The 13,683-nt window shown below is 34.7% G+C and overlaps 2 protein-coding genes across 2 annotated transcripts; one reads left to right on the top strand and one right to left on the bottom strand.

The window, feature by feature from the left end:
* Window positions 1–3,138: 3,138 nt before the first annotated feature.
* On the top strand, window positions 3,139–9,321 carry LOC133834482 (soluble starch synthase 1, chloroplastic/amyloplastic-like). Its single transcript, XM_062264113.1, has 15 exons — window positions 3,139–3,560; window positions 4,308–4,669; window positions 4,803–4,880; window positions 4,987–5,111; window positions 5,625–5,706; window positions 6,201–6,374; window positions 6,650–6,731; window positions 6,845–6,936; window positions 7,019–7,081; window positions 7,169–7,258; window positions 7,612–7,736; window positions 8,321–8,429; window positions 8,512–8,564; window positions 8,716–8,755; window positions 8,857–9,321. Exons 1-15 carry the CDS (start codon window positions 3,221–3,223, stop codon window positions 9,013–9,015), a joined length of 1,974 nt encoding a protein of 657 aa, XP_062120097.1. The 5' UTR covers window positions 3,139–3,220; the 3' UTR covers window positions 9,016–9,321.
* Window positions 9,322–10,197: 876 nt separating this feature from the next.
* Window positions 10,198–13,412, bottom strand: LOC133834481 (PP2A regulatory subunit TAP46). Its single transcript, XM_062264112.1, has 9 exons — window positions 13,128–13,412; window positions 12,915–13,037; window positions 12,516–12,602; window positions 12,271–12,375; window positions 11,907–12,068; window positions 11,765–11,800; window positions 11,581–11,652; window positions 10,865–11,145; window positions 10,198–10,693 (listed from the first exon to the last, which is right to left on the bottom strand). Exons 1-9 carry the CDS (start codon window positions 13,224–13,226, stop codon window positions 10,435–10,437), a joined length of 1,224 nt encoding a protein of 407 aa, XP_062120096.1. The 5' UTR covers window positions 13,227–13,412; the 3' UTR covers window positions 10,198–10,434.
* Between the last annotated feature and the right edge of the window lie 271 nt (window positions 13,413–13,683).

Raw genomic sequence — 13,683 nt, 5'->3', positions numbered from 1 at the left:
GTCCATTTTTTTTAATGATGTGTGGTAACCGGTTACAACTATAAAAATCAGTTTTATTATTTAAGTGGTGTTGTAGTAACTGGTTACAACTATAAAAATAATTTTTATTTTTTTTAAGTAATGTACTATTATCAAAATATCAACTGAATTGTAACTGGTTACTTAGTGAGATTTGGAAGAAGAAAAAACTGATATGAAAAAAATAAACTAAATTGATCTTGAAGGTAACTGGTTACAACTAAGTCTGAAAAAAAAATGAAAAAAAAAAAACAGAGACAGTTGCAATGGTAACCAGTTACTTAGCCAAACTTGGAAAAAAATAAGATTCAAACAAAAAATCTAAACTAATCATAATCGTAACTGATTACAGCGAGGTTTGAAAAAAAAATCAAATCTAAAAAAAAGAACCAATTGCTATGGTACCTGGTTACTTAGTCAGGTGTGAAAACAAAATCAAATCTAAACAAAAGAATCTAAATTAATCGTTATTGTAACTGGTTACACCTAGGTCTAAAAAAAATCTGATATGAATAAAATGAATCAGGTGTTATGGTACCTGGTTACTTAAACAGATTTGGAAAAAAAAACCTAGAAAAATCAAATATGAAGTACAAATCAGATGTGAAAAATAAGAAGAAGAAGAAGAATAAAACCAGATTTGAAGAAAGAAAAAGAAGAATAAGAAAGACAGAAGAAGAAGAATAATAAAACCAAATTTAAAGAAAGAGAAAAAAGAATATGAAAGACAGAAGAAGTAGAAGAAGAAAGAAAGAAAGAAGAAAAATAAGTGGAGACCTGGCTCACCTGGCTCAGCCAACCTCTCGAAGCGACCCTATCTCTCCACTATGCCTATCTTCGCCTGGTTCACGCACGTACAAAAAGAGATTACCATATTTTGTATAATTATTTTTTTCTCCATAAATTTAGAAACTATATAAATTAGTGGATATTATACAAAAACTTAAAATTTGTAGATAAAAAAAAAAAAAGCTTACTTAAAAGTGGCTACCGTGTATCTAATTTCTACTAAATTTTTCCCATATGTAAACTGCCGTTGGGGCCTACTTTTAAGTGTCAACCACCATCATAAGTAATTGCGTTCCCAAGCTTCTATTCTATGGCCTGGACTGAGATTGAGATTGAGAAAAAAGTATGCCGTTGGGGCCTACTTTGTTTGTCATTACATTTGATATTTATCTTCTTTTTATTTTAAAATAAAAACTTATTTGTTTTAATCATCTTTAATCCAAAAAATCTACTTCATCATTTGGTTATATGTACTTGTAGACAATATTTTTTGTTTTTCGTAAGAATCGATGTAATATTAATGGACCCACTTTGCTTCGGACTATAAATCTTCTAATATATATTATTTAAGGTCATTTTCATCCAACATTTTCAAAGAATATATGCATTTTTAATCCATAAATTGTCTAATATTTATTCGATACCATATTATTACACTAGTATATTAAATTAGATAATTAAAATAACAAGTTAAGAATCTATTTGTTTAATTAATTAGTTCTAATTTATTTAGTATTATGTATTTTTAATTTTATTTTATTTGCATTTAAATTTATGCAAGTATTTTGTATTATATATATGATTTTCTTGACAAAATATATCTAATTTTAATGTATTAATTAAATAAAAAAATATGCAAGTATACATAAAGTTGGTTAAAGATTTGGATAAAATTGAGTTGGAAATTGTTTAAGCGGTTTTTCACGAATTATGAAAATAGCTGGAATGAATTAGTGCTTAATGATAAACCGCAATAAAAAAAGTAATACTCAAGAGTACCAGAAAAAAACTCTCAATAACACTCGTCTTTTTTACGTAGTTCAGTGATTAAAATCCACCTAGTCCATGAGTCTATATTATTACTGTTTCACTCTCTAAATTTTGACAGAAATTTTGTATTACAGAAAACTACCCTCATTTTCCTATCAAGATCTTAGTATTTATAGAGAAAATCACTAGATAGGCTTGGGGTCATCACGTGTATCACATTAATGATAAATATTATAATTTATCCTTAGATATGGTTTGAACATTAGGTAAAATTGATCATGGATCCTCAGAGATAATCAGACATGTCATACCTGACTAAGCACGATTATTTTACGTGTTCGGGTTTTTAGGAATCTGCAGACATGTTATGTCTGACCATGCACGTCTATATAACGTATATGGATTTCCAAAGATCCAAAGATACGCCAAGTCTCTAGCGTACCCCGAGTTGAATATATCGTGAGCTCGTGTCACGGGTGCTATGCCTTATAAACATTACAAGCTCGTATTTATCGTTTTACATTCCCCAGCTCGTGTTATTGTTCTAGGTAGTCGTGCTATCTCGTAGAGAAAGTCCAGACTTATAGATTATCTGTTATACTTCTTTATTCGCTAACTATACCCGAGCTAAATAAAAAAACTCGTACTAAATTTTAGAACATATATAAATAGTCTTAGGCTTGAAAAAAATGAGCTGGTAAGGTCATAAAATTTTCTTACATCCGAATATTATCGATAAATTTATCTAATTAATCTAATAAAAACGGTTCAAAATCTTTTTTTTTTTGGGAATTATTTTATGTAAAAAAAATAATTACGTCATTTACTAATTTTGCCATGCAACTGTACCAAAATCCATCATGGTGCCACGTGACGAGAGTGGGACCCACACCACACCTTTGGTTTCTTGTACTTTCCCAAAAATGACGCGCCTCCAGTCTAACGATCTGGACCTCACAGAACTATGTCCACGTGTCACTCTAGTAAAACGCCACGTTAACAACGTCAAACATCAACTGTGAATCGCTAAATCCATTACCCTATAGGATCCCGCCACCTCATAAATAACTGTCTAAAAGATCGTTAACTAAGCGACACGTGGAAGCTCGTCACATGATAGCTCATCTTAGTCATGGTGGATTGTACCGCTGAGAATCGCCCAGTTTCGTTTTTGGCACTTTTTCTGGATCTCGCACCATAATAATAAAAGGTACAAAAATTTACAGGTGTAAAAAAATAATATAAAAATTTCCATTTTTGTCACATATCTCCTGAGATATTTCTATTTTTAATTTTATTTAATTTTTATAAATAATATTGGAAAAATTGGCCATGATCCCTTTCGTGACTTGGTCACTCACTTTCTATCTCTATTTCTGAGGCTTTCTTTCTCTCTCTCTCTATTCCTTCTCTGAATTTTCACATGGAGTCTCTCCGAGTACTGGGTGGCATCCACATCCCATGCAACTCGTTTTCAAACTCAGTAACATCTAAGCTCGATAATGGGAGAGTAGGTAGGCTAGTGGGTGTTACAAGGAGGAGGAGCAATAACAATGGTGGGTTGTGTTTGAGGCTTAGTGGGTCGGTTTTAGGTGGAAGCGATGAAGGTAGATTGGGTTTTGGAGCTTCTGGCACTTCACGAGATCATCGCGATGGTGATGGTGGTCGGACTCGGAGGATTGATCGTGAAAAGGGTCTCATTTTGGGGGCCGAGAGAGATGATTCTGGCTCTGTTGTTGGCTTTAAATTGATCCCTCCATCTGGTACGTTACTGTGTTCGTTTGTTTGTTTATTTCATTTGAGGTTACATGTCTGGAACTTTGTATGATACATTCCAAATTCAAGAAAGAAAAAGACTTTCTTTTTTGGGAAGTGTTTAATAAATATAGTGTTCTTTGTCTGGTCAGGGCTGCTTTAGTTTGGTATGTGATAAAATAAATATTGGAAAAAGAACTGTGTAATAGACAAGACTTTTGACAAATCATAAATAGATTTACTAAAGATAATAATGATTCAATCAACTTGTACTTACCCTTTGAATACTTTGATGTTTTGCTTTTCTGGCTATGTGTTGAAACCTATAATTTAATGTTGTAAGCAGACCCAAATTATTAAATTGCAAAAGAAAAAAAATGTTCAATAGAAGATACATTTATTATTACTACGTTGTGGCACATATTATAATTAAGGACACACGTTATTCTAGAGGCTTTCTTTGCAATAGTGTCATTGGGATACATTATAATTAACATTTGTGCACCATGTGGTCTACCCTGAACTGTAGCTTTTAGGATGATGTCTACTGTTGCCCACATATTTATTGATACCTGGTCGAATATCTGGATCACATGAGCTTATAAGGTGCATCACTTATTCTTTTGGCTACTCTGTTACACAATATGCTATGCTATTGATAAAGGGATACTTGGCTTATAATGTTTATTAAATTGCGTGACCATGTTATGTTAACAAGCTTAAGAATTGACTGCAATTTTGTAAATTGACTGTAGGTGAGATTGATGTCAAGGACTCCCTTTTAAATACAATTGCTGATGAAGTAAAAGAAACTGAGGACATTGATGGAGTGGAGAAACCACATACCAAAACAACCTACAATCTTGTCTTTGTTACTGCTGAAGCAGCCCCTTATTCAAAGACTGGGGGATTAGGAGATGTTTGTGGTTCTTTGCCTATTGTACTTGCTTCCCGTGGCCATCGTGTCATGGTTGTCTCTCCTAGATATCAAAATGGTACTGCTGCAGACAAGAACTTTGCTGGTGCTGTCGATACTGGTTCTCGCGCCAGCGTATTCTGCTTTGAAGGAGCACAAGAGGTTGGCTTCTTCCATGAGTACAAGGAAGGTGTTGACTGGGTAAGAACTCTGCAGGCTAATATTAGGTTACTGATTTATTTCCATCAAAGCTATTCTTGTTTGGTTCTTCGCAGCACTTTTCAATTGGGAGATTGTGTTTTATCATGATGAACTCTTTCCTTCCTTGCTGCAGGTGTTTGTGGATCATCCAGCATACCATAGACCTGGAAATCCTTATGGAGATATTTATGGTGCTTTCGGTGATAACCAGGTATGCTTATTGTTTATATTATTAGCCTAGTAGGAAAAGATCAGTGAAGTAGCATACTGTTTTGTTCACCATTAACGATGAGCTGTATTCTTATTTGGTTTTACAGTTTCGGTTCACTTTACTTTGCCATGCAGCATGTGAAGCTCCTTTGGTGATTCCATTGGGAGGTTTCACCTACGGGGAGAAATGTATTTTTCTCGTCAATGACTGGCATGCAGGACTTGTTCCAGTGTAAGTTTTTATTACTTGTGCAATTGTTACATCTTTTGCCTTAATTATTATTCAGGTTCTTCTTTGGATTACATATGAGGAATTCATTGTCATTGATTGGCATGCAGAGCTAAGTAGTGGATGTTATTGTTACAATGTTTCTGTATATTGAAAGCTTATATGCTCAATTATTATCATTTTTCCTTTTCAATCCGTTATATATCTACTAAAAATTATACCAGAGACTCAGCTCAAGTTTTACCGTTTGAGTTTCTTACTCTACACTGTATGTTGGTCTTTGCACTCTGCAATCATCTTACGGCCTGTTCGGAACTAATAGTTACCTAAATGATTGCATTCCTTTTGATCATTGTTTGGATTGTCTATTCTGCTTCCTTTTTTTACTGTATGTCTGATTTTAATGCGCAAGTAATGCGTTTCGAGGGGCATTGCGTACCCTTAAGATTTATTTGAGACTCCTCAATATAGTTAGCTTTTGGTGGAGTGTTGACCATTATTTGTATTCTGGTTTAGGCTATTGGCAGCGAAATATAGACCATATGGAGTTTACAAGGATGCTCGGAGTATTCTTGTAATTCATAACCTGTCACATCAGGTGAATTTTTTCTTCTTCTTCTTTATAAAATCTAAAATCTCAAAACACATGAAAATGTCAGAACATTACATACTTTGCTGCATCATTAGTATGATATATAAAAAAGAAAATTAAACCAGAGGAGAATAGAAGTAGAGGTTCATCTGGTAACCAAGACAGTATAATTTTTATAAACAAAGGCTCAACTGCTAAAATAGTGAGACAAACTGTAGTCACAGGGGAGAAACGTACAACTTCATTTTAAATACATTTGATGTTCTTTTGTAGAAGTTGTTGTTCTTCCGGCAATATGATCATTCTATGGATTAATTTGATAACTATACTTAAAAGGAAAGAAGAATGTGATGTCTTAAGATGTAGTGAAATCTGAAGCTAGATAGATTATAATTTATGAAATTGACCTTGTAGTAGTGGCTAGATGAATGCATATTGAAGCTGCTTATATGTCTTGTGCATGACTACATTCCTTCTATTTAACTTTTCTCTTGCATTAGGGAGTGGAACCTGCAATAACATACAAGAATTTGGGACTTCCTGCGGAGTGGTATGGGGCATTGGGATGGGTGTTTCCAGAATGGGCAAGGACCCATGCTCTCGACACTGGTGAAGCGGTCAACATTCTGAAGGGTGCAGTTGTGACATCTGATAGGATACTGACAGTTAGCAAGGTTTCTTATCCTCCATCAAAATGATAATTTGATTATATTCGGATTATTATCATTGACTGCAAGAACTAGACACATATATTTGAAGGATTCCACTGTTTGATGGTCTAATTGCAAAAAAGTGATAGAAATCTTAGGACTCTTTAATGTAACATGCTATAGATTATCAATTGAATAGAATGGTATTTCTGTGTTACAGCTGTTGTTTCTATAGACATTTACCTAGTATTTTATACTTAAGTAGCTACGGTTCTTTTAATATTTCCTTATAATTACAGGGATATGCTTGGGAGATCACTACTGCTGAAGGTGGCTATGGTCTACAGGATCTGTTAAGCAGCCGACAGAGTGTCCTTAACGGTATATCTGCTGAAATTAGTTGTATACAAGTGGCATGCTTAGAAGGATGACTCATGCAAGTTTATGAATGTTATGAAAAATTAACGGTACATTTTTTTCTTGTAATTAAATAGGTATCACAAATGGAATTGATGATGTTGATTGGAACCCATCTTCAGATCGCCACATCCCAAACCATTATTCTGCTGAGGATCTTTCTGGCAAGGTAGCAAAATTCTATTACTTATTAAAATAAATCAGTATTGTTGCAAAACAGAAATCTTACACCTCTTGTTAGTGATGTGTAGGCCCAATGCAAGGTAGCTTTGCAGAAAGAATTAGGTCTTCCTGTTAGGCCTGATTGTCCACTGGTAAGATATTAATCTTTACTAAACCCAGGACTGGTAGCTGGACATTGTGATTGCATCCTATTATTCATTTGGTTTTTATTTGTGTAGATTGGATTCATTGGGAGATTGGATTACCAGAAAGGTATAGACGTGATTCAGCAGGCTATTCCAGAGCTTATGCAGGATGATGTACAATTCGTAAGTTCTTTTATTTTTTATTTTCTTTGGGAAGGGGAAGGGGGTTCTTGGTTTGTCTTTCAAATTGCTTGGAGAAGAACCATCTTTATGTCTAAAAGGTTTTGTATTTTGACTACGCTCTACTTTTTGTACTTCCATTCATATAACCATGGTCCATAGATAGTATTTTATCAATAAGTGAAGATCACTGGAATTGCTTCACGAATTGTTGTCAACAAGTTTATATGAATCTAAAAACTTCTTGATTCTCACTACTCACTTAGGCTTATAATGTACTTTTATTCATTTATTTACATTGTTGTGCTTTCTTCCAAGGAGTAAGGACACAACTGAAGTTATCTAGCATGTTGCAGATTATGCTGGGTTCTGGAGATCCTCGGTATGAAGAATGGATGAGGGCGGCGGAATCAACTTATGAAGACAAATTTCGGGGTTGGGTTGGATTTAATGTCCCAATTTCACATAGGATAACAGCAGGGTAATTTGAATTTCTGTTAGCGTACTATTGCATGTCCCAAACCTTGCTTTTATTCTTCTTTTTTTTTTTTTTAATTATCCAATTGAAATTCATTTATACTTACCCTTGTTTGGACCTTAAATTTTAGCAAGGAAAAAATTTTGCGAGGGAAAATAGAAGGGAAAAAATGGAAGAAAACGTTTTCCACAAATTTGATAAGAGACTTTTTTAAATATTTTTTTGGTAGATATTTACAATTATTGTAAAAATTATACTACATTTAAGTTTTAATTTTTCTAGAAAAAGAATTCTTAATTTATTGATTCAATCCAAACATGAGAAAATAGAAACCTTTTGGAATTCATTTTTTCCCCCTAGTGTTTAGTGGAAAATAAGTTATCTTTCAATTGTCAAAATGCAACTTTTTCATGAATAAATTTCACGAGATTCACAAATATAGATAGTAACTCGCTTGCCGTCTTTCGACCACGAGTCTTTGCCGTATTGCTAGGTATACAAAACTTGGGATATTACTCTTTATTTTACTGTTTAAACATTAGGAAGTATGTTCATGTGACTGACTGATTCATATTCTGGTTGCCCAGCTGTGACATACTGCTGATGCCTTCAAGATTTGAGCCCTGTGGCTTGAATCAATTGTATGCAATGAGATATGGAACTATCCCTGTGGTTCATGGCACTGGAGGGCTTAGAGTAAGTCCATTAAGCATTTAACAGTTTAACTTAGTGTTTTGTTTTTGCAGGGCGTTTTTTTAAACTATTTATTTTGTTTCAGGATACTGTTGAGACTTTCAATCCATATACTCAGGAAGGCGGAGAAGGCACAGGGTACCTAATTGTCCTTAGACTCTTATACTAGCATATACATGAGAAGACTTGAAAAGCCAAAGGCTTAGAATTACATAAACATTTTTACCAATAACTTTTGCTGCTTGGATTCTTATTCACATGTTACAACCATACTGAATTGTCTTTACAGGTGGTCTTTTTCTCCACTAGCCAAAGATGAAATGTTGGAGGTATGTTATTTTATTATGCATGAATTACTGTGGTTAACGTTTTACTTGGAATTGATGAAATTGTAGAGAAGAAACACCGCTCATTTTGTAATCATTGACAGGCATTAAGAACAGCTATTCGGACTTACAGAGAACACAAGTCTTCTTGGGATGGATTGATAGAAAGAGGTATGCAGAAGGACTTCACATGGGAAACTGCTGCAGAAGAATACGAGCAGGTCTTTGAATGGGCCTCTGTTGATCCACCTTATGTCAGTTGAGCCACAAGGCTTTGTAAAAAAATGGTGTTACAAGAGTAAAAATTGATCCTGTTAACGCATGAAGTAGGCGATCATTTTGTCTACTATAAATCCAGCTGCTGCATAAAACAGATACAGTGTTGTCCTTGATACTTAGGTAATTGAGTCGTTGCCATAATTTTGATTCATCTTCCTCTGATTAGTGATTCTGCAATTAAAGCTGTCATTAGACTAGCTGCTCTTATGACCCTTGCGGTTACAAAAAAGCTACTGTAAAATGTTGTTTTAAAATGATTGGAAAATGGGAATGTCCATATTTTGTGTTGAGTTAACTATGCCATTAGTCTTTGATATTGTGACTAAGCGTAGCTGTCGATCTCTTAAATGTTTGACATGGAAAGAGTTATTTGATTTGATAGCATAGAACGCGTCTCTTACTAGTGACCCATTTCATTTCATGAATTGAATAGAAAAGGCTCATTCTTTTCCAACAACCATGGCTTTGGCATTGACAAACGTTTCATATCAAAGTTAGCAATTACCCTTTGCTTCCTACACCAGACAATCGTTGGTTGAAATTAGCCAATGCTTTTAAAATTAAATATAATAAAGGGTTTGACTCGTTACTTGATTGGAATCTGTGTTTTAACAAATTATTTTTTGAACCTTGTGTTTTGTAAAATGGTTCAAATAGACTCTAACCTGATTTTGATGAACAAAAAATTAAGTATAACAACACAATTCATAGGCAGAATGACTATATTTTTATTCTAATTTGTTAGTTTGATGAATTATTTGTGATTTTAGTTCAAAAAACTTTGATCAAAATCAGTTATAAGGGTTTATTTGAACTATTTTAGACAATACATAGTCCAAAAAATTATTTATCAAAACACGGAGTATAAACAGGTAATAAGACAAAACATAATCTAAAAAAACCCTATAATAAATGAATCAAAACAAATTCACAATGGAGTATTGGACATTGCTTAAAACTCACTGAATTGGATATTGGTATTCGATGAGGACCACTTTTGAGTCTGACGAATATGTAAAAAGACAATTACGAAGGGTGTTGAATTATTGTGGTTCATTGGCCAGTATCATAATTAATGTGGGTGATATGTAAAAACCATTCTTGCCTTGCATAATAGCAAAATGTAATCCATTTTTTTAAAGAAAGCTCTGTAATCAAGAACTTGATAGTGACCAACCAGCTATAATTTTGCATCAAGTAATTGTTATCTTCAACATCTAGAAGGGCATTGAACATTAGTTGAATCTAGTAATAAACATAGAGAAACCACACTATTACAAAATTTTGAATTTTACTACACAATTAAATTATGAAGAAGGAGAATAAAATTACTAAGCTCCTTGGAATAGAATCTGTGATATTCCCCAACAGGAACAGATTACAATTATTCTCGTGTCTCAATTTTACCCGCATGGAGTGAGCTTCTTGTTGCCTGCACCCCGGGGGTTATCATCTTTCCAGTCATCCCATGCCCTTGCTTTATCTTGGGCGGCATCAATATCTTCGTCTTCATCTTCATCATCTTTCCTTGGACCAGTTATCTTATTGTCCTTGTACCATGAAGAATTGGCTTCTTCCATGAGTTTAGCATTCCTCTCCTGCCAATTGTTCATCATCTCCATCTCCTTCAAACCAGCTTCTTCTATGCTCATGGTTGGCATCCTTTTAACAAAGATTAGCATTACAAGTAAGGTGTCTAAAATGACCAAACAAATCCAATTGACAAAACACATTCAAAATCCTAGATAGCAGAGCAAGACAACACTTGATATGTTTGTCCACTCTGCCACTTCACATGTTAAATGTTTTATTAATCGCAACACACAAATTTACCTGAATCCCGGTTGGAAAACCTGCGCTGCCATCCTTTCTCTTTCACTTGAAAAGCCTCCACTAATAACACTCTGTGGTCCAAATATCATTGGCTGGTGTTTATGCTCATGTGCTTGTGAGACCTTTGCTCTACCTTCTAGAACATCTTGTGCAAAGGTAGCACATGTGATAGGTGGTGCTGGTTTAGTGTACTGTGCTCGAACTGAAGCATCACGATGCCAGGATTCAGCTCTTCTGGTTCGATCATCAAGAAGATCCCGAAAAAACTGTATGTCACCCTCCTAAAGTACGTGCCATTAAAAAAGTGGTTCAGACAACATGATGAATCCATTCAATTTCTCAGAAAGAAAGCAACAAATCTGCACACTAATCTGCTTAACTGAAAATTGGACTCTGCAACTGTTAAAGGCCCACCAAAGGATAAGAGAAGAAAGAGGAAAAGGAAAAAATCACGGAATATGTTGCCCCAACATGCGCGCAGACATAAATTTCCAGCAAAAAGTTAATCTACCACAATTAAGCCTACAATAGAAATGCTTCATAAAATTGCCCATGATAGATTGTTATGCCCTAGTACTACTTCTAAAATAAATGTTCTACGGTGTAAGGATTATTAACTGTTTTAGCTACTGACTTATGATGTAAGAAATGAAATTTTAGATGACAATAATACACAATAAACATCATCAGCATTCTCAGATTAAGAAAATTAGTACCTTTTCTTGTTTTTCCTTCATTGCTGATAGCATCTCTTCCTCTTTCTTTAGCATTTCCAACAAATCCAAAGCCTAAACTTGATGACAATATGAAACTAAAATAACTACTAGGATGAAGGAATATACATAATAAAACTAAAGAGAAACATTCCAAATGATGAAAGATTTAGTTCCAAAAACGAACCTTACAGATAGCCAAAGAGATGGTAGTAAACCAGGCCTACACTCAAAAAAAAAAAAAGGTGATTTCAGTCAAATATGAGAAGCTATAGACATAAGATGCAATCAGTGCTACCTTAGAACAACATAAGGAGAAATAAGCTAACCTCCCGTTCTTCTTCTCCATCATCATCCAGCACATCTTCCTCGCCAGCCTCAACAGGAGTGGAAAGGGCAGCTGCTCTACTAGAGCGTCCACGTCGTTCTTTCCGCTCCTTAATTTCCAACAACTTTGATTCAGCAGCTTTTTGACGTTTAAAGCGAGCAATCTACATAGAGAATAATGTACAGCAAGCAGTTCATTTCAATACCAAACCTCATATCAACCCAATTTACTGTTAAAAACAGAAATGCAGTGGAAGTATAGACAAGTTAACAACAGAACAAAGCAGATGTTTGCATTTGAAATTTGAAAAGTTGTGAGATTGTAGTAAAATTCATGTTTTTTAATCTTCCCAAAAGTAAAAGTACCTTTCTGGCCCTTCGATCAACATGTGAATCTGAGTTTCTCTGTGTAGATGCCTCTAACTCTTCTTGTGGTAAAAGTTCCATTGTCTCACAAAATGTAATGAATTCCTAGAACAATTCAACTCTCAACACGTCATTATTAAAGACACAAAACACTTCTAACAAACAGTCAGCAGGAAGAATAAGACACCAAAATGCAGTGTTGACTAGAGCAACAAGATATCTTTCAGAAATTGAAAAACATTCACCTTTAACTTTGCTTGGGAAGCCTTTAGAATCTGTGTCCTGTCATCTTCCTCGACCCTTTCAGTCAATTCCCCGAGATAAAATGGCACCTATAATTGATAATGAAGTAAGTAGCTGCCCTTAATTAAATAATTTCTGTCCTAAAACACCCAACTATATCAGAATCAAGCGAAGGTATATAGCCAGCTTATTATTAAATTAAAAATAAAAAAGCACATTTTTAATCATCATTTCTTCTCCATATTCCTCTTCTTCTTTTTCACTTCATCTTACAATATTTGCTCCAGAATGAAAAAAATGAATTTATAATATATTTCATAAGCTATTACCACAAAAACAAACGTGAATAAACGCTAGAAAAACAGCAATGAATCAAAATCGCATAAAAGATTCAAATTTACCAGAATGTATTTGAGATTATTGGTGCTGATATCCTCCTTGGTCTCGTTAGTCGAGAACAACCCAAGCTTACATACCATATCTTCGCACTTTCGAAGAGCCTCACAACCCTTCCTCACCACCTCCTGAACCAAGACAAACCATCAGCCATAAAATTCTTCAAAGGAAACTAAAACCCCAAAACCAAAGAGATAAAATTAGTGGCTTAGACTTGCCTGATCAGCTTCGCCGGACTCCGTAGCCAATAGATGGATTTTACGAGCTTGTTCGAAGAGAGCGGAGAGAGGCATTTCCTCCATTTTGCACTCAACCATGGGTGATCTTATCGCAATTCTAGAGTAAAAACCCCTTTTACTGATCTGAAAAAAGAAAAACTCAATCTACCAACTAATTCGATTTAAGAAATTAGGGTTTCCAACACTCAGAACTAGGGAGGAGATTGTAAGAATTTGCAGAGAAACTAAAAATTTGGACATGGAGAGCTGAGAGAGGTCTATATACAGATTGGGAAGACTCTGATCCCTCGGCGTATGTTAGTGAGATTTCCAATTAGGTGTAAAGCAGTACACGGTAAGTATCCGTGGTCTACCAACTACATATTGCCACGTAGTAAAATTAAATGGGATTCATATACGACGATTTACTTGTTGTCGTTTTGGTTTGGGCTCTGTTCAGTCTCGAAGGGCCTGGAAACTTCTCTAGATTTGGGCCACGTAAGCAATTTCAACAGAAACGGCCACATATGCCAATTTTAGACCATCATTTTATATG

Source organism: Humulus lupulus, chromosome 5 (assembly GCF_963169125.1).
Source record: "Humulus lupulus chromosome 5, drHumLupu1.1, whole genome shotgun sequence".
Taxonomy (NCBI): Eukaryota; Viridiplantae; Streptophyta; class Magnoliopsida; order Rosales; family Cannabaceae; genus Humulus; species Humulus lupulus.
Note: the sequence above shows the minus strand (reverse complement) of the source record. Positions and strands in the feature narration are given on the sequence as shown.